The sequence below is a fragment of the Telmatherina bonti genome (assembly GCF_933228915.1).
Source record: "Telmatherina bonti genome assembly, chromosome: 16".
In the NCBI taxonomy this organism is placed as follows: domain Eukaryota; kingdom Metazoa; phylum Chordata; class Actinopteri; order Atheriniformes; family Telmatherinidae; genus Telmatherina; species Telmatherina bonti.
This window is the reverse complement of record NC_136614.1, coordinates 34,719,868-34,739,938: the sequence shown is the minus strand read 5'-3', so window position 1 is coordinate 34,739,938 and position 20,071 is coordinate 34,719,868. Positions and strand designations below refer to the sequence as shown.

The 20,071-nt window shown below is 45.4% G+C and overlaps 2 protein-coding genes across 2 annotated transcripts in view; both read right to left on the bottom strand.

Moving 5' to 3' along the window:
• lama4 (laminin, alpha 4) overlaps positions 1-4,753 on the bottom strand; it is a 50,355-nt gene extending 45,602 nt beyond the window's left edge. The window contains exon 1 of the mRNA XM_079255000.1: positions 4,452-4,753. Coding sequence (XP_079111126.1) covers positions 4,452-4,559 — 108 coding nt within the window. The 5' untranslated portion in view covers positions 4,560-4,753. The remainder of the gene's footprint in view (positions 1-4,451) is intronic.
• An 11,222-nt stretch (positions 4,754-15,975) lies between these two features.
• LOC306767766 (gamma-crystallin M2-like) lies at positions 15,976-16,548 on the bottom strand (the record flags this gene model as incomplete). The annotated part of the gene is made up of 1 exon (XM_079255883.1): positions 15,976-16,548. One exon carries the CDS (start codon positions 16,546-16,548, stop codon positions 15,976-15,978), a length of 573 nt encoding a protein of 190 aa, XP_079112009.1.
• Positions 16,549-20,071: the final 3,523 nt, after the last annotated feature.

Here is a 20,071-nt window from a genome sequence, read left to right as displayed (position 1 = left end):
GTAGGAACCGCCCACCGAGCTTCAATTCAGCTCTTCAGAAACCTACGGGTGACGTAATGGAGGCTACATCCATGTTTTTATATAAAGTCTAAGGTCAAAACATACAAATATAACTTTTATTTTGCAAAATTTAAAAGCAGCTAATGTCCCAGGAACAGCAGTGTGTAACTTTGTGGATTTATTTGAGATTACAGTGGATATCTGACTGTTTAGGTGATCTACAGAAGTTTCTGCCCCATCCAGAGGTTTACAATCCAGACACAACATGTAGTGTTTATTCAGAGACTAAATCAACAGTGATCCATGATAACATCATTATTTATCACATCTTCATCACCATCACTACCATGTTGCTAAGAGACCTCTATTTTCACCTGGACATGATGATGAAGACACTTCCTGTCAGACTTTCCACCAATCAGAGAGCTTAAACTGACGGTAACGTCCAATCAGGAAAATAATGATCCTCTATGGCTGGAATAAAGCCAAGAAGACGTTTGGGATGCAGCTGAGGTGGAGGTGCTGCAGTGAGGATAGCAGGTAGATAGTAGCAGGAAGACGTGTGGAAACATGGAAACAGTGTGTGTGTGTTTTAGACATGAGAGAATGATGTGCAGATGAGAAAAGACTTGTGGTCACTGCTGATCTGTGTTAAATAAATTCCTTTATTGATGTGCAACCCTGCTGAGGCTCTGAAATGGAGTTGGACACATGACATCTGCAGCCAGCTGCAGACAGACGGAACGTGAACTATTCCGACGCTCCTCCCACTTTAGACGGAACAAAGCTGACATTCAACATGTTGTTCATCCTCCACATTTTCACATCAAGCCTCATTTCTCTTCTCTTTCTGCTTCACGTATCATTCCTCTGTTTTCACTTCGGGTTTTCTAAATGAGCCAAACAAAGAGCAGGATTTGACTCCACAGATCCAACATTAACGCCCTCGCAGGTCATGTGACCTCAAACCCAGCAGTCATGCCAGCTCTGTATCGTTCAGATGAATCAGTAGAAAACTGTTTTCAGTGTTTACAGCATGTTCTGGGTGTGTTTATAAGGAATGAGGATTATGTGGTTTAACTGAAGCTGGAATGTGAATCTGATTTCCATCTTCGTTCCCACATTAAGCCCACTGTTGCCTTTTTAATAACTTTGAAGAGTAATTCAGGATGGGTTTAATTTAATCGTGCTAACTGCACTGAACATACTCTGGAAAGGACAGATGTCAGGTCATGAGAGCCTCATCTGGCTTCCGCCCTGGGTGCTGGGACCAGGAGCCGTCTCAGGAAACCTCAGGTCAGCAAAACAAGGAAAGAAAAACAAGCAGAGAACAGAAGAACTGAATAATGTTTTCTTTTTAGTATTTCTGACCTGAAACTCGTCTTCACAGCTAATCTCTCAGAACAGATCCGGAGCAAGCTGCCAGACTTTTCGTTCCGTCATGAAGTCCTGGTCAGATGTTTCCAGACGCTCGCCGCGGGCGTCAATGTCACATTAACTTTGGGCTTTTAATCCTTTGTCACCCGGGATGTAAAGTCTTTGCAACATTCAGCTTCGTTGACGTCTGTGGTGGGGAACCGTGTTCCCCGAGGGCCGCAGTCCTCTACGTCTACGTTCACACTGCAGGTTTTAATGTTCAACTCTGATTTTCTGCTCAAATCCAATGTTGCTTGTCTGTTCGTATCACATATGTAAATGTAGCCTGTCTGCGGGTTAGGGTTTGGGTTAGGGGTTCAGGTTAGGGTTAGGGGTTCGGGTTAGGGGTAGGGGTTAGGGGTAGGGTTTGGGTTAGGGGTTCAGGTTAGGGTTAGGGGTTCAGGTTAGGGTTAGGGGTTCGGGTTAGGGTTTGGGGTAGGGGTTAGGGTTAAGGTGTGAACAGCTCAGACTGCTGAGGCGATTCGCATGCTCAGCGTAACATTAATGACATCACACACAGGACAGTGTGTTTACAGGAACAGACATGGAGGTAACTGGTACCGTCATTTACAGGCTTCTGTGTGTGGCGGCAGATTTGTAAAAAGGCTAAAGAGGACAGAAAGCTTTCATTTTGCGGAGCAACGGCTGCAGCATCAGTATGGAGGAGTGTGTGGACGCGGCGTCGGAGCCAGGAATGGTGGGATCAGAAATACCTTCCACACATCTGTCAGCACATCGCCTCTGGACTTTTAAGGTGCGTTACGTTGCTCAGGAGATCGTGAGGAGTTGTACTGGTTAGCATCGGGGACGAGTTGCACCTTGGCTAACCTTTGTGGCGCCGCCAGATCTTCAGTTTGCTCTGAAGTCCACGACTTTAGCAGAGCTGCGCATCATGTCCTGATAATGACGATCTCCAGGAGGACGTCCGCTGCATTAAGACTGAACTCACGTGGCAGAAGATCAGACACGGATCGGACTTTGGACCACTTGGGTCACATTTAAAAAAGTCGTATTTGAGTGACTGCAGTCTGAACGTAACCTCAGTTTTTCCAGCTTCCCTGCCAAGCAGGGAACGCTTGCAGGATGGGGAACACGATTCCCCACAACGCCGTTAAAGTAAGAACATGTAGCATAAGTTTGAACTCCCGTTCTGGATGCCACCTATTCCAGTTCAGGGTTCCAGGCAAGCTGGAGTCATTCCCAGTACTTAGCAGGTGAGAAGCAGGATGCATCTGGGCGGGCTGCCGGTTTATCTCAGAACCAACATGGATTTTATCTTTTCCACAGATGTTAAACCCTCCACACGCTGACCTCCCATCTTAGAGGCCTTTTCTTGTGTTTTACCTCCACCAGGTGCTTCAATCCATCAAGGAGCCTAAATCCAGCTGGATGTTTACGTCTCTTCTTCTACAGTTCATGTTGGTTGGTTTCCTGGTCCAGACATTTTGCAGAACCAGAACTTTTCCATATGGCTGAAGCTTCATGTCGCTACGTTTCATCCAGCTTTGGGTTCATCACCATGTTCAAACACCAAACTTTCTCCAAGTTTCAGTCATCTACCTGCAGATCCGAGGTGAATCTGAAGGCTTTGAAGACATGCTTCCATTATTCCCAGAGCATGATGCTACCACCACCATGTCCGACAGTTTTTGGAGCCTCATGTGAGGATAAAATCCTCTGCAGGTGTCATGTGGCTGGTCCATGTGGGCAGCTGTAAGCTTCATCCTGGCCTGAAGGTATCCATGTAAAACTGGCTTCACAGATGTTCCAGAAGATTCCAGTTCATGGCAGGTTTGAGCTCTAGCTGTTCCTGAACAGAAGGGAAATGGTCTTCCAGACCTCGACAAAGTGGAAAACTTGCACAAGCGTTTGCACTGATGATCTTGGGGCCTGTAGTTGTTTTTGAAGGACTTTCCTAACTTGTGTGAATCTACGATTCGGTTGCAGCTCGGGTGGAGCAGCAGTTGTCTTCCAACCGGAAGGTGGGTGGATTGATTCCAGACTCGCCCTGGCTATGTGCCTAAGTGTCCTTGGGCAGGATAGTGAACCCTGCATTATGCTTTCAGTGGTCAACTTAACTGGAAAAAGCGGTGAATAAGAACAAGTCCAGTTAAAGTTCCTTGGCCTTTCCTGTGATCGGCCGGGTCCTTCATATGATGGCAGAGATCCAACCAGCTGCAGTCAGTCTCCAGCGAAACGTTAACAGACTTGGTCTGAATCTTCAGCACCACTTTAAAGCAGAATTAGGTAAATGTCTAACTTTGACTCTCTTTGTCAGATGAAATCCTACATAATTTCAAACTTTTGCACCGAATTCTTGTTTGAAGCAAATGGTTGCAGTTTTTATGTCGCATAGACTTTACATCCTGTCATAAAAACATGGTTTAAATAAATGATTAAACTTCTGATCACAACTGTGCATCTTCAACCTGAAATGAATTGAACATATCTGTGACAATAAATATGAAACCATCTGATGCAATGATGACCAACACACCAGATCAGAGGTCTGGACCAGAACCCTACTGGTCCCAGACGTTCCTCAGTCCAGACTCTGTTGGTTTGACTCTATAATGACTGAAACGGAGGCGCCTTGAATGGTTTAAACCAACTTTAACGGTGCTGAAAGGAAAGAAAAACCAGCCTGATGCGAGCTGATATTTCTGATCAAACAGCAGTCTAACTGTTGGACTGGGAAGCAGCTCCATGGTGGTCACCAGAATTCCCAAATTCCCAGCAAGAACAACAAACTGGAACTCCTTCTGACTCACAAAGTTTACATGTTAAATGTAGAAGTTTCCCAACAGTTTTCTTTGACTGGAAATGTGGCCTTTGTTTCTGCTTTCCGTTGGGGAGCTGTCAGGGAGGAGCAGTGAGGACATGACAGCAGTGCAGACAGTCTATCTGAGCTTCGGCCTCGGGGTACCACAACACAAACACACACCCAGACAGCTCTCTGCATACCAAGCAGCCTCATCCTGAACACCAGCGTCAGCTTCAAGCAGGAAAAGAGACTAAAAGCAAAGGAGTCTTACTTTCAGCAGAGTCTGCTGCTGCCCTCCGAGCCTGGCGGCAGCAGTCGGCTGTCCAGATCCCGAGAGGATGCAGAGAAGGCTGAGGCAGGGCAGAAATGCAGCAGCCATGTTGGTGTTTGCCCGGTGATCACCCCTCTCCGTCAGCGTCCTCTGATCAGCTCCTCTTGCTCTGTTTTCGCCCTTTGGCTTCACTTTTCCACCACTCCAGATACAGCACTGCCCCTCGTCCCAGCCCAGGCGGACTCCTGTAAAACAAACTCGTATGGACTTCCTCTCTCTCCCCCTCCCTACCCTGACTCCTCTCCCCCAGTGGGCTTGCCTCTCCCCTGAGCCAGGCTTAAATCACATACAGATGGGAAGGCTGGAAACCGAGAGAACGAGTGAGGGAGAGAGAGAGAGACAGAAAGAGCGACGGCCGGAGAGGAGAACGAGGAGGAACAGAGGGCTTCTGTCTCTGGAGACTGCACCCATCCAGACCGCTCAGTCCCACCCCCAACCCAGCTGGCAGAGTGTTAGCTCCTCGTCTCCATTTGCAGGGCCATGGCACCCTTTTCACCTTGGGCTGAACATGCAAGCAGCACCCCTCCCTCTGCTGCGCCCCCTCCCATTCCCCGTCAGGGTGAGTAGAGGGTCGAAAGCTTCAACACTCACTCTGCACTCCACAGGCAGAGAAGAAACAGCTGCTCCCATATCCTGGCCCGGCCCCAGCTAGCAGCCCCAGACATGAGCTTTCTGTTTGTTTACCGAAGCATCAAAAGCTGCTGAATTTACAGGGAGTGTGTGAGACTCCGAGCAGGAAGCACCTGAACGGGACATGTCCGGCACAGTGGAGGCATTGTGTGGGGGCGTCAAGGCAGCGTTTCCCCTCAGATGCAGCCTGCAGGGTACTGTAAAAGCTGCTGTCGCTTGGGCTGAATGCGATGGCGCTCTGCAGCTCCAAATACATCCACGTCATGCAGATTGGCTTCTACAGTACGTCTCATGTAACTCATAAACAGGATGTCACGTTCCAGTGATGTACAGGGAAGATGAATTCCTCCAACCCTCCTGATGGAAGGCTATGAGGACTGAAGAAGAAGAAAAAGGGGTTTTGAAAGCACTTCAGAGGAAAACAGTCGATGGGCTGAGGCCAGAAAACTGGACTGCATGTTGTCTGGAAGTCGGGGAATTTGGAGATGGCAATGGTGGATGAAGCTTTGTGAAGCAAGAAAAAAACACCAGCTCTCATGTGCTGCTGAATGGTGATGAAATCCCTTCAGGATTCATCAGAAAGAAGGCTGTTCTCAGCAGGATGGCTGCAGCGCTGCGGCGGCGTCGTGTTGCTGCAACATGGAGGAGGGGTCATTTCCAAACAGACTCCTGAGAGGCGCTGGACAAAAATGTATGATTATGTCGAAACACCAAAAGGAAACAGTCCAGATAACTCAGGAAACATTACGAATCTTAAATCACGTTGGTCAGAAACGACACACACTACTCACAAAAAGTTAGGGATATTTGGCTTTCAGGTGAAATTTATGGAAAATGCAATATGTTCATGCTACAGTGATATAATATCATAAAAGTAAGACATTTAAGTAGAAGGATGCACTACTGATTTCCTCATCTCAAAAAATTCATTCAACACAAAAGGTAACAACAATGGTAGTTACACCACAACAAAAAATTTGAACGTCTCAATATCTGGTCATGTGCCCTTGAGCATCAATTACAGCTTGACAACGACGTCTCATGCTGTTCACAAGGCAACTTATTGCCTGCTGAGGCATGGCATCCCACTCTTCTTGAAGGGCAGCCCTCAGGTCATTGAGGTTCTGGGGTGCAGGGTCTCGAGCCTCTACACGACGGCTCAGCTGATCCCACAGGTTTTCAATGGGATTCAGGTCTGGAGAGAGTGCAGGCCATTCCATTTGAGGTCCACCAGTCTCCAACAGCCGTTCCCTGATGATGCGGCCTCGATGAGCAGGAGCATTGTCGTCCATGAAGATGAAATTAGGCCTGTGCTGTTCATGTAGGGGCACAATCACTGGATTAATGATGTTATTCAGGTAGTATGGGCTTGTCACTGCACCATTCACAAAGTGTAGGGCAGTTCTGTACCAAGTGGACACCCCTGCCCACACTGTAACACCGCCACCACCAAAAGCTGGCCTGGTGACAACAGTGGCTGATGCATAGCGCTCTCCCTGACGTCTCCAACATCGTTGCCGGCCATCATTTCTGCTCAGTGTGAATCGACTTTCATCAGAGAACAGCACTGAGGCCCACTGGTTCCTCGTCCAGCGTAAATGCTCCCTGGCCCATGCAAGACGATGATGCCTGTGCCTGGTGGTGTGGTCAGGTACCCGTGCAGGTCGTCTAGCACGCAGACCACGCTGATGGAAACGGTTTGGAATGGTCTGACGTGACACTTGGGTGCCTCTCACCTCTCTTAAACGTGCCTGGAGTTGAGTGGCATCATCATCCGGTTTCTCAGGGCAGTGTTCACAATGTAGCGGTCATCAGCACGGGATGTGGCCAAAGGACGTCCACTTCTAGGCCTTTCTGTGACTCTTCCAGTCTCTCCATATCTCTGTTGCAACCTGCTGATGACACTCTGTGACACTCCAAGCTCAGTGGCCACTTCTGTCTGAGAACGTCCTGTTTGAAGCATCGCAATGGCAAGGGACTGTTGTTCCATTGTTAGGTGTGGTCTTGGTCTCATGATGTCAAAATGTGAACAGCATGATGAGGACAACTGTTTAAACACCAGCTCTAATTGAACCAGGACATTTATTGGTCAATTCAAGGATCACACACCTGCCGTGATTTTTGCCGTTAAGCTCCTTGTTAGAGAACAGCAACTTGTGCAAAATTTATTGAAACATTTAACAGTTGGACATGTGCATTTAAAAGCTTAGAGAAGATCACATTAAGTTCACCTGTACAGGTTTGAATGCATTTTAGGCTTGTTGTGAAATTTCACCCAAAAGCTGAATATCCCTAACTTTTTGTGAATAGTATATATATATAGAAACAACAATCAGTAATTTTCTGTAAGAGTTTAATCTGCAGAGGTCACATTTATTATCACCACATTATAATAACTTCTATAACTTATATAACATGTTTATTCACAGACTCAAATAACTGAGTGGAAATAAAATCTGAACAAGCAGAAGTTTATCATGTAAACTATTTCTATTTATTTGTGCTAACATAATTAAAAATATAACGACTAAAAAACAACTAAAAACACAATAACAATACAAACAACATTAGATTCAGTGAAGCGTGAAAAAACAATAATTAGGATGGGATGCTGTTATGACAATTTCTTATTAAATGAATTTTTAAAGTAATTGATCTCAACTGGTAAGAGGACGGCTGAAGATCATTAGACATGCATGTTTTGTATAAGTGAACAGATAAGTTTGCTTTAAAATAATTAGTGAACTATTTATGTTAATTAGTTAAACAACATTATCATGTTGATCTGTTTGCATTAACTTGTATATTCTGACAGTCTGACAAGCAGACGTGGCAATGTGACATAAATCTATGTGACATTTTCAGTTAGGGGGGCCACTGGCCCCCCTGGACCACCTCTGAAACCGCCCCTGCCATGTTGTCAGTGTGCCTTTAACTCTGAATGTTACTTTAAAACCCTGAAACTAAACTCAACCATGGAAAACCGGAGTCCAAACGTTTGCTAACTGCTCATAAACTGGTCATTTAAACACACTGTTTTCTCTACTGATTAACATTAACTTCAGCTGGACCTGGTGGTCCTCACACTTCAGCCAAAATGGAAAATCTTCCTGCAGACTGATGTCAAAACTTTATGTCACAGCTGGCTTGAACACTAAAAACATCCAGACTGCATATTGATGCTGGTAAAACTGTATCCCTCCTAAAACCACAGACACTAGCTGCCTTTCTATTATAGTTTTGCAAATAATACAAATATTTTGGCCTTTTTTTTTTTCGAAATGTAGGTGTTTCCATTGGTTGTTTTATATTTTAATTGCAATGTTTAGTTTTTGCGCAGTTCTAGGTGTAATGGAAACACAGGTACTGATAATGCATCATCTGGATACAAGAGCTGGAGGAAGCCACCGATTGTGTTTTCATCCAACCTCCAAGAAACCACAGACACAAGGTCCGTTTCCTTTATAGATTTGGCAAATTGGGATTATCCTGAATGGTGTTTTGTGCATAAACTGTAAAATCTCCTCTGGTTACCAGACTAAGAGATTTGCAGCTTATGACAAGGTAGCCACATAGCAATATTTTGGGGTTTTCTACTTGCTGCACGGAATGTGTTGCAGCTTTTTGAAGCCTTTTTCCATCATTTCCAATTCTAAAACTCTGAAACTTGTTGCACCGCGCCATCTTTACCAGAAATTAACTGGTCACATGACCCACCACGTTAAGTCCGGGGACACATAAATGCAGAAAAAGTGTTTCCGTTACACTGTAGCGACATATTGCTATATTGAAACATCTGAAAACCTCCTTATGAGAGCTAAAAACTTTTAGCTGTATTTGAGACTCTATCCATCCATCCCGCTTATCCGGGGTCGGGTTGCGGGGGCAGCAGCCTAAGCAGGGAAGCCCAGACTTCCCTCTCCCCAGCCACATTTGCCAACTCTGCGGGGGTGATCCCGAGGCGTTCCCAGGCCAGCCGAGAGATATAATCCCTCCAGCGTGTCCTGGGTCTTCCCCGGGGTCTCCTCCCAGAGGGACGTGCCTGGAACACCTCACCAGGGAGGTCCAGGAGGCATCCTGACCAGATGCCCGAGCCACCTCAACTGGTTCCTCTCCATGCGGAGGATGTATTTGAGACTTTGTTTTCCCATTAGCGTTTTATTTTATTGCGACATTCAGTTTTTGCTCCATTCTAGGTGTAATGGAAACACAGCTACTGATGATGCACCATCTGGATACAAAAGCTGAAGGCAGCTACCTAGTGTTTGGTTTTTCTTATGAACATGAGACTTTAGCAAGGCATCTGGCCCCCCTGTGATGTCGGTGTAGAACAGGCACTGCACCACGGCAAACAGAAACGCTGTGCCTGGATTTGTTTACAGCACCAGCTCAGTGTGGCTAAGGACACATCCCTCTCCATGTTTGGTCTGCAGATCATCAGTATTCTCAGCACAGGCACAGTGTAAACACCACAGAGCAGTCACATGACGGGGTCACGATCTGCAGCAGTGGGCTGTATAAAGGGATGTCCTGGGTGGTCCGCTGGACCTCACCCACTGATCAAAAACCAGTTCTCGGTCTGGGACTACCCACAAAATCAATTTGTAGTTATTAAGGATGACATCACTAAAAAGTTTCACTCTTTCGCCTCTACAAGTCCAGTAAATAACTGGGTCAGATGGTTTTGTGTCTGTTGTTTCCGTGCCAACAGGAGGAGCCAACTGAGACACAGAGTTGTGCTGCAGCTTGTGGTGGCCTCCATATCAGAGCCAGAGAGACCAGGCGACTTGTGGTGGGAGGGCTGAGAGGTCAGGGAGAGCAGGAGGTCAGTCCTCACCCCTCCACCCGCAGTGTCTGCTTACACTCTCCCCACATACCAGAGAAAACTATAACCTGTAACAACCACATCGACACATTCATGCTGCTCACAGAGCTGAAGCAAACACGCACAACCTCTTCAGAGATAAAGAGATGAAGCTCACGTGGTCAGAGAGCAGTCCAGGTCCAAACGTCCTGAAAAAGGAAGGGAAACCAGGAAACAAACTGGGGGACCTGACCCCAGTGGGGGTCCCAAGATCATTTCAGTTGGGAACCAGAGATTTTTATCATTCTGAGGGTTAAAAATGTAATAATCAGCCACATACGATGCTGTTAGGGCGAAGTGGATCCATCCAGATATCAACAGTATTAATACCAAGGCTGGTATCATTGTTGTTTGATACCAGCGTGATAACACCGATAGTTTTCTTGCAGAGGGCTTTGCAGGCAAAAGCCAAAACATGTGAAAGGGAGCCCACCAATAGCAGGTTTAGCTTTGGTTTAGCTCATTTTCACAGCTGACTTTGCTTTTGTCAATTATGTGATAAAAGTTATTTTATTCATTTGTTACATTGCAGATTTCTCAACTAATCCAGGATTACATGAAGCTGCCAAACTCAACTAAAGGCCCATTTTGTTGGGTAGATGGCTGGACAGTTCAGTCCGTCTCCAGCGCTGGTTACACACTTAATTTGGTCGGTTTTCAAGGGGCTCATCTAGCCGTCGCTTGACCCGGAAAACAGAGCAATATTACTGGAAATCACCGGGCCGAGCTGAGTCGTGTAGGTCATAACAGGAACTGTTTTATTTAAGTTGTAGCAGAGCTGTCCACCTGTGCTGCATGGACTGGGATAAACATGATACTGGGAGTGTACAGGTACAAGCATGACCACATGAAGCATATGAGATCCAACAGAGTAGAATGAATCATTACAACCCTGTTGAGCAGAAACAACATATTCCATGCTTTAAGTTCAGAAAAAGAGCTGATGCACATGCAGCGAAAGGAACACACCAGAGAAGAAGAAGAAGAAGAACATGAAGATGATGCAGAAACCACCAAAGAAAAGTACTTCTGCTGGTTTCTGGACAGTAAACAACTTACAGCGGTGCGTTAAAACATGGAAGTGAACCCTGAACTCAGCACCGCCCCCTGGTGGATGGACTGATGTGACAGCTACCGAATGTAAAAGATATGTGCTCGTACACACACAGTGATGTATGACAACGTCCACATTTACGGACGTAAGGGAGCAGAAATGAACCTTAAGACATCCAGGTGATGTTTGAACCTAAACCTGGACTGAAAACTGAAGTTTCATAAAGTTGGGATGGATTTCAGGTCTTGGCTGACAGAGTCTGGTCTAACGAGTAGAGGTGTATAGTACTGGAAGATTTGATAATATCATGCTAATACTGCTATTGATTCTTTTTAAATACAACTGTCTATATTAGTGTGTCAATGCAAAGACATTAATCTGTGGTGTAGGAGACATATAGACAAGGAGGAGGTGCTCAGTGCATTCATGTGTGTGTGTGCATGGTGTGTGTGTGTGTGTGTGTGTACATGGTGTGTTGCAGAGGTAGAGGTTCAGGTGTGATTGGGCGTGTGCGTAGAAGCGTATAAAAGCGCATACTCACCTCATGTGGATGAGAGAGTTAGGGTGGGGCAGCCACCATCATTTTGTTGACCGCGATCAGTCAGTCATCATTGTTTATGTCGCTGGTTAAATCAATCCATCTATTGCATCAATTTGTAAGCAGCCTTGGCGTTCTAATAATAAAATGTATTATTGTTTATCCATTCAAGTTGTGCTGTTAAAGCTTTACAAAGCGAGGAATGAATGTACCAAAATGCATCCCTGGATCTCAGCGGATCTGTCCCAGAACTCGCAGAAGCAAGCGAACCCGAGGGTCCGACCCGTACTCTCAGCAGCTAGAGGTGGTTTGGAAGTAGCAACATGTGGAGTTAGGGTTGTCGTCTTTTAACTCATTAACAAGAAAGTCATTACTCATCATGCACCGGGAGATGTCCCATGATGCACTGGGAGATCTCCCAGTGCATCATGGGACATCTCCCATAATGCACCGGAGTCTTCTCTGCTCTTGTCATTCTCCATGTAGAAACATCTGATATTGTTTTTCATTTGTGTTTCTCTTCCATCTCAGCAGATCCTGGAACAAAGTTCTGCTGCTTGTTGAACCTTTTTCTTCTCCTCTCCCTCCCCAGGAAGATGGACCTCCTTCATGGTCCTGATGGAGGTTTCCCTTCATGGTTGTCGTTCTGGTGGAGGTTTTTCTTCCTGGTTCTGGTTCTGATGGGATTATATGTTTATGTCTATTATATTAGATGAGATATTATAAACTGGACTGTTTGTATGATAGTTTTACCTGGGAAATGCTGATGTTGCTGCTGGAGGCCACAACTTTTTAAATGTGGAAATATCATAAGGTCCAGTATCTGTAATCAGCTCCATGTTAAGTTTTCTGAGCGTTTCATGGTTTCTGTCAGTATGTGAGCTGCCTCTTAGGGGGGGAAGTATATCCTGGTCTTGGCAGTGAGCGTTGATTGGAAACAGATGCAGGGAGGAGGGGGCGTGAGAGAGAGCGATTTGAAAAATGTAGAGCAGAGGTCTGACTTGGTGGGAAAATGGAATGATTCAGTTTCCACTCACATAATCTGTCTTCACTGGAAACTGAAACTACCTGATGCAGACTGCAGCAAATCACAGAGCTGTGGAGCTGTTGGCAGCATCGCTGTGAGCCGGTCCAAATCTAGGACAGAGTCCTCGGGTTCTTCTTAACACGTCTGCTGGAAAAAGAGGTTGAGAATGAACACAGAAAGCTCAGCTGTATGAGGTCCAGTTTATCAAGTAAATCAAACATTGTTGAAACTTCAGGGTCAATCAGCTGGAGCTCACATGTTTTCACTGCATGTTTTACTTGGATCAGAGCACAAACTTCCTGGAATGTTCGATGGTTGACAAATTATAGATAGTACACTGAGATCAAACGCTGGTCCTCCTGCTGAAGAGGGGGAAGTGGTGCACCATAAACACTTCGCAGGGTCTTAGAGGAGGCATGGGAGTTCATCCAACCAGTCTACTTCTGCTTCGTGGACCTGGAGTCTGTTTGTCTAGGTCCCTTGAGAACTCCTGAGTGAGGGTTCCTGTGGCCAATGGAGAGCACTTTTAACGGTGGCCGGGGCATAAAGAAAATAAAAACAGGTTTAAAAAAAACAAACAAAAAAAAACAAACCCATCCTCCCAGCCACCTTGGTTCTTTTAAAATTAAAAAAAAAAAATATATATATATCAGGGGGTGCAGAGTCAGCCACACTAAATCTTAATAAAAACCGTTTTGTTAAGAACAAGATAAAAGATTAAAAACGGTAAAAAAAATTAAAATAATTATTTTGAATAAATACTGAAACCCTCGTCCTCTAAAATGACCACTGTGCGGCTTAGGGTGGTCCTCCTCTCTGCAGCGACAGATCCAGTCCCACGGCCTTCCGTTCTGCAGCATCGCTTCCTGGACCTGCAGAGAGGAGCATACACGGCAGTCTACAATCTTAAGAGGGGAACCCTCCTGCCTGGCCCTGCAGCCAGCCTCTCCCTCTGGACCCTAAACTAAGCCATTTTACTCACGCTTGGTCCTGGACCAGGAATATCCGAAGGCTCAGGACTGAGTAGCTGTGCCTTAGGGTCCAAACTGGCTGCTGCACTTCAGGCTCCGCCTCGCCACCACCAAGCCGCAGTGGGACCAGTCGTCACTGGCCCCTAAGCGGTCCCTTCTTTGTCGTCGTGTTCGTCGTGGTCACCATCGTCGTCTTCCATCATTTAGGAGCTCTGTCTCCTTCCTTCCTTGTCCTGCTCTCTTCCTCTCGTCACACCTGTTGCTCCAATTTAAATGGTCTGCTCAGACACTCACAGTTGTTTTGACTTAACAATTAGGGTTGTGCTAGTAAGGCCTCCAGGAGGGGTCAGTAGTCAAACAGCAACAGTTAAAAACACATGCAATAAAACTATTTCATTTGAAAACCATGCTTTTGACCCCGTCACACACTGGACCCCTTTTGGTTTCCTTCTGGTCTATACATACCAGTAAGTTTCCAGTGAGGGTTGGACTCCACCAAAGCTGGTCTTTGTCTCTGGTTCTGTTCATGACTTTTACGGACAGGTTCAGCTGAGGTGTTGAAGGGATCCGGTTTGGTGGCCTCAGGATTGGGTGTTTGCTTTATGCAGATCATGTTCTTTTGTTGGATCCATCTCATAGACAGTATATAAAAAGATGGTCGGAGCCTTCGTGACATAACCCGTAGGTTTCTGAAGAACTGAATTGAATCTACCATCGCCTCTTTGCAGTGTCACGTGTGTCGTCTCTCCTGGGAAAACACAAATATGAGCAAAGAGGTGGAGCTGAGAGGGGGGCTGGTAGCATGGGGGTGGATGATTGACACCAAGGAAACTCCGAGCTGTCTATAGCTAAGAGCTAACCGAGCTAACCCGGAGCTAATCAGCTAACCTGGAGCTAATCAGCTAACCTGGAGCTAATCAGATAACCTGGAGCTAATCAGATAACAGAGGTAAGCGAGCTAAAGCTAAGTCACGTTGTTAACCGGCTAAAAACCGCGGTTGTTCTGCGTTCTTCTTACTTGAAGAGGGGGATCGGGTACCAGTCAATCAAAAGGACACACCCCTAAATATGCCGAATTTATAAATTAAATTACTTTTAAATGGGCAAGTCAGAAAAAAATTCACTCCCACCAAAGTTGTCATGAAGGTAAACCTGACCTATGAAACCTAAAATGGATTTTTGTTCCAGGCTGTAAACATGTTTATTCCTGCTGTGAAGTTGGTCTTTCAACATGGGAGTTGATGAGGATTGGCTCTGTTTTGGAGCTCCTAGTGGATGAGGGGGGAACTAAAATTTTTGGTGCTTCACTTTGAACCGCCGGAAGTTGCTGCTTGATCCATCAGGACATGATTGCCAGCTCTAACTGGAGTGATTAACATCTTATCGTGAAGTAGTTGGGATGAAACTCCGCACCTCCAAATAGTGAAAGGGTGTAGTGCCCCCTCCAGGTCGGGAATAAGAAGTGAGCTTCTTTTTTGAAGCAGGAGATCTACAAGAGGATCAGTTCAGTGTCTTCATCTATCTGTCCTGGTGAAGAAGGAGCTAAGCCGAAAGGAGACAATCTGGATTTACTGTCCATCTGCTTGCTCCTGTCAGCTGTGATCACGAGTGTTGGATAGAGACCTTCTGGTGGGACGTGCCTAGAACACTTCACCAGAGAGATGTCCAGGAGGCATCCTAACCAGATGTCTACTCTGAGCTTTTCATCCTGTCTTTAAAGCAGAGTCCAAACTGACTGAGGAGGAAACTCATTTCAGTATTCATGATCTTTTCCTTTCGGTAGAAGACTAGGACATATTGGAGGGACTTTAGCTCTTAGCTGGATGGATGGATGGATGGATGAATGGATGGACAGACAGATGTATTGATGGATGGATGGATGGATGGAAGGATGGATGGATGGATGGATGAATGGATGGATGGAAAAAGTTAAGTATCCAATCAGACTGATTGAATTAACAGATATTTAAGAGTCTTACTGTTCTAAATGATCAGAGACCTAATCTTGTTGCACCAAAACTTGACTGAGCCTTTTTTCCTCATCCTGTACTGGAGAAGTGATCCTGCCAGTCACCTGATAGCAGCTGGGAAAGGCTCACCACTGGGGAGCCTGGATAAGATAGCAGGGTCATTAGATGAGACTAGAACATATTTAGAAGAGAAAGACATGAGAGGAAAAATGATTCTGAATCAGAAATATCTTCAGAAAGCAGATTTTATTGGAGTTGCCTTGTGATGACAATCAGACATCTCTCAGCTGGAGTTACAGCTACAGTGCATGTACAGTGTCTGGAATTATTTCAAAAGATGAACATCCAAAGTCCTGTATATCACACAGAGTCTGTTAAAGTTAGCTTCTGCTTTTCTTCTTGCCGATACTTTAGTAGAAGGAATCCATGATGCGCCTAATGCTCATGAACCTCATGCCGCCCATGCCCATGCCCATACCCATGCCCATGTGCATGAAGTTCCTGTACTCTCCAGGCCTGAAGTACATCATCCTTCCTCTGTAGTGGGGCTGCTCGTACATCAGCCAGTGGCCGTCCATCACGTTGCAGGACATGCAGTTGGACATGCTGTAGCGGTCCATGATGTTGTCACAGTCATCCATCATCTCGTGCATCGTGCCCATGAAGTTCTCCCTCTCGTAGATCCTCATCCTGTAGGATCCCTTGTACATGGGGATCATGCGGCAGGACCTGATGCAGTCGCTCATGCCGAACATGCTCATGTAGTCGGCGTACTCGCCCCTCCTCATGAAGTACTGATTCCCCATGTAGTTGGTGCGGTCGTAGACCATAAGGCAGCCCCTCTCCACCCTGCAGGAGTGGCATCGGCTCAGGTAGGAGGACATGTCGGCGCAGTCTCCCATGCACTCATAGGAGCGGCCCATGAAGTTCCTGTCCTCGTAGAAGACGACCCTGCTCATCATGTTCATGTCAGTGGAGGTCATCTTTGCCAGGTGTTGTTGCTGGAGGCGATGCTGCTGCTTCTGCTGGTGGTGATGCTGCTGCTGCTCTTGGAGCTGAACTGCTTGTCAACTTGTTGGAGACCCTCCTTTTTATACCTGACATCCAGAGGGGCCCTTTGTGAAAACAACCTGAGCCAGCAACACACCATAGAAGGCCACAGAGGCTTGTCTCCCTGAAAAGACCTTAGAGTGGCATTTCACTTCATGTGCTGTCAGACAAACCCCCTTCTGTGCTGAAACTGTTTGGATGTTTGCTTTGGTTTTGTCTCGTCTGAAATGCAGAACTATAATTAGTCTTTAAACATGTGAAACTGGCTCTGACAAACAGATGTTTACCCACACAAAAGCATTTATTTCCAGCAGAGTTTGTCCTTGTGTAGAGACGTTTCTAGATGTTTCATGTTTCAAATTAAAGCGCAATGCTTTCCTGAGCACTAAAAATGAATATTTCCACATGTGTGGTGGATTTTAAGATTGGAGTTGAAGACTTAGGGACGGTAACAGACAGTCATCTCTTATCATGATATTATGAAGGACAGAAGTAATATGGTTTAGCTTTCAACAAATAGTTTTTGGTTTAAGGTTAAAATACTGTCAGTGTCGACTCTGGTCCAGTTTCTGACCTTCCTGACTCGTCTTCACACACATCTGTGTTCGGATGCAAGTCCGCAGGCGTGCAATGATTTCTGAGGCAACATCTGTAACCTCTGCTTGGTAGATGAAGTCATGCCTTCTCTCTACTTTAACCCCTTAACAGTCACCCCCCAAATTGCCAAAAACGCCCTAAAAACACATACCCAAATTAAATTAGATGCTGTTCTTAAACCCTTTGGAGTATATTAAAAAACATGGTCTCTTTATAAAGATAGCACTCTAAAGTTTTACCCAGGATTTCAAAAGTATTGTAACTGTAACCAGGATATAGTTATTGAAGTTGAAACAAAAGGAAATTTCAGTTTTTTTTCCTCATCTGAATTTCCCTTCTACTTTGTCAATATGCTGCTCATGGAGAGATGGAGATATGGACTGGAACATCAAATCTAACTGTAGCATGAAGCCTTTCCTATGACAAATTAAAATTTGGTGACAATAGCAGCCAAAATGATTATTCTATGAGTGCTTTACTGTAAGTATGTTCACGTACTCCTCAAAGTGCACTTCAGATAACTCCAACTTCAATAAGCTATAACTCCAGAACACTTCAATATACAGTCATCAATGAGACCTCTAATGAAAGGTGGTATCAAAAAGAATCCTGTTGTATATTCATATTTACTTTCAGCGTTATTGAAAGTCAACAGGTGATGCTTAAACACACTAAAAAGCTCATTTTTTCAACTGTGCATTATAATAAAAGAGTCAGAATAAATTTTACGGTCATCATTTTTATATATGTAAACAATATAATGCCATGTTATGTAATGTAAACACAATGGAATTATAAAAGACACCATAACATAAAACAATTGTCATATCTACAGTAGTACTTTGTGTTTTGATCTATTGTCTGATAAATAGTGTTATTCAAAAAATAAGTGAAAAAGTTGGAGAGCAGAATATGTAGCTGTTATAATTCGCAGGGGTCCTGGTGGTCTGAAGGGCAGGAATGTAGGCTGAGGTGGTGTTATATCTACCTCATCAACACCATGTCACTTTTCCAAACCTGGAGTTGATGATTCTCCCTTGCTACTGCTGCTTCTTCTCCTCACTGTTGCCTCTATGGTTCTTCCTCTTCCTCTGGAAGGAGCTGGTCCTTCTTCATCTGAAGAGCTGGTGGGATTCCACTCAGGATCAGATAACAAAGATGATGAAGACAAACAACAAGAAGCTAGGTTTTGATCCCACATTAGTACTGCGACTGTAATAAGTGTTTGTTCTAACAGACGCGCATCGCTGCACACATGCACACACAGAGTACAACAGCAGCCCACACACACGCAGATAAATCAGCAGCAGCTATTTTCTTTCTATGATTTTGTAATTATGAACAAATGTTTACAACTGGAGGGAAATATAGGTGCTGAACCAGACTCGACCATAAGCAGGATGCCAGTCTGGTCCATACTGGTAATTTGGCCGAGGTCCTGGAGCTGGTCCGCAGAATCGATAACAACATGGAGAAGATGTCTGCTAGGATCGGTGGAAATTGAACCCACCATTCGTCTGTCTGGAGCTGTCTGTCTGAGATCGGCTATGGACTCAAGGCTGAGGGCAAATTGTTTTCCTGGAACCCAAACAACAATCATATCTGGATTTGGCTTCCCAGCGGCCTTGGGCCGGCGCAACACCCCTGAGAACGGAAGAAGACGTGTTCATAGATGCTCTGTCCCCCTCCTCAACCACCCCCAGTACCCTCCCACATGACTCACCGCCTCCCTGGACTTTGTGTCTTGTTTTAGTTTGTGCTTCAGTGTATGACGTTTTTTTTCTCTGTTTTGGCGCGGCCTTGAGTTACATGACCTTTTTTTTTCCTCGACCCCCCCCATGATCCTATTGTATCTCTGTTCTTATCTTGTAAGGCAGCGCCATAAACTGGCTGCAAGGCCTAAGCTTAAGCCTGGTTTTGGTTCTGGGGGTCTGTGCATTGGTTGCGGGTGCTGCAGGGATGACTCGCTTGCTTTCACCTCCGGGTTCTTTGCTTTCGACATAGACATGCCAACAAGCAAAAATCTGGAAACAAATTCTTCTTTCTGCATTTTTACTGTTAAAATTACACAAGAAAGGGCTTGAATTTTAAGGTCCAAAGGAGAGGGGGTTGTGGCAAAAGTAGTGATCTGATTAGAAGCACGACCGCATCGGTGGTCTGCCTTGACCCCTACAGAGAAGAGGGGTCTGTGGGATCAGCAGCAGATGGTCCAGAATCAGGTTAGATTGCAGTGTTTTCTATGGTATATCTCTGTCTCCTCCCTGTTTTCTGACTCTTTCCATCCTCCCTCCCCCTCCGGTCAAGTCCACAATGCCAAACCCCTGTCCGGGATCATGTTCTTTCCTGCAATTCATTCATTTTCCAAACAACTTAGTCTGATTCATAATCACGGGAAGGTGGAGTCTATCCCAGCCATCATCAGGTGAGGGGCAGGTACACCTGGACAGGTCACCAGTCCATCACAGGGCCACACAAAGAGACAAACAGCAATGCACACACACACTGACTCCTAGGGACAATTTACAGTAACCAGCTAACCTAACATGCATGTCTTTGGATGGTGGGAGGAAGCCAGAGAACCCGGGGAGAACCCACGCATACATGAGGAGAGCATGCAAACTCCATACAGAAATGAAATGAAAAATACTTTATTAATCCCCAAAGGGAAATTCAATATTGTAGTAGATAATAATTAACTAGAGGAGGTCTTGTTCCGGAGGCTGATGGCTGCTGGCAGGAATGATCTTCTGTATCTTTCAGTCTTACATCGGACCTGAAGAAGCCTCTCACTGAACACACTTTGTTGTTTCATCACTGTGTTGTGGAGAGGGTGTGAAGAATCCTCCATCATCTTCATCA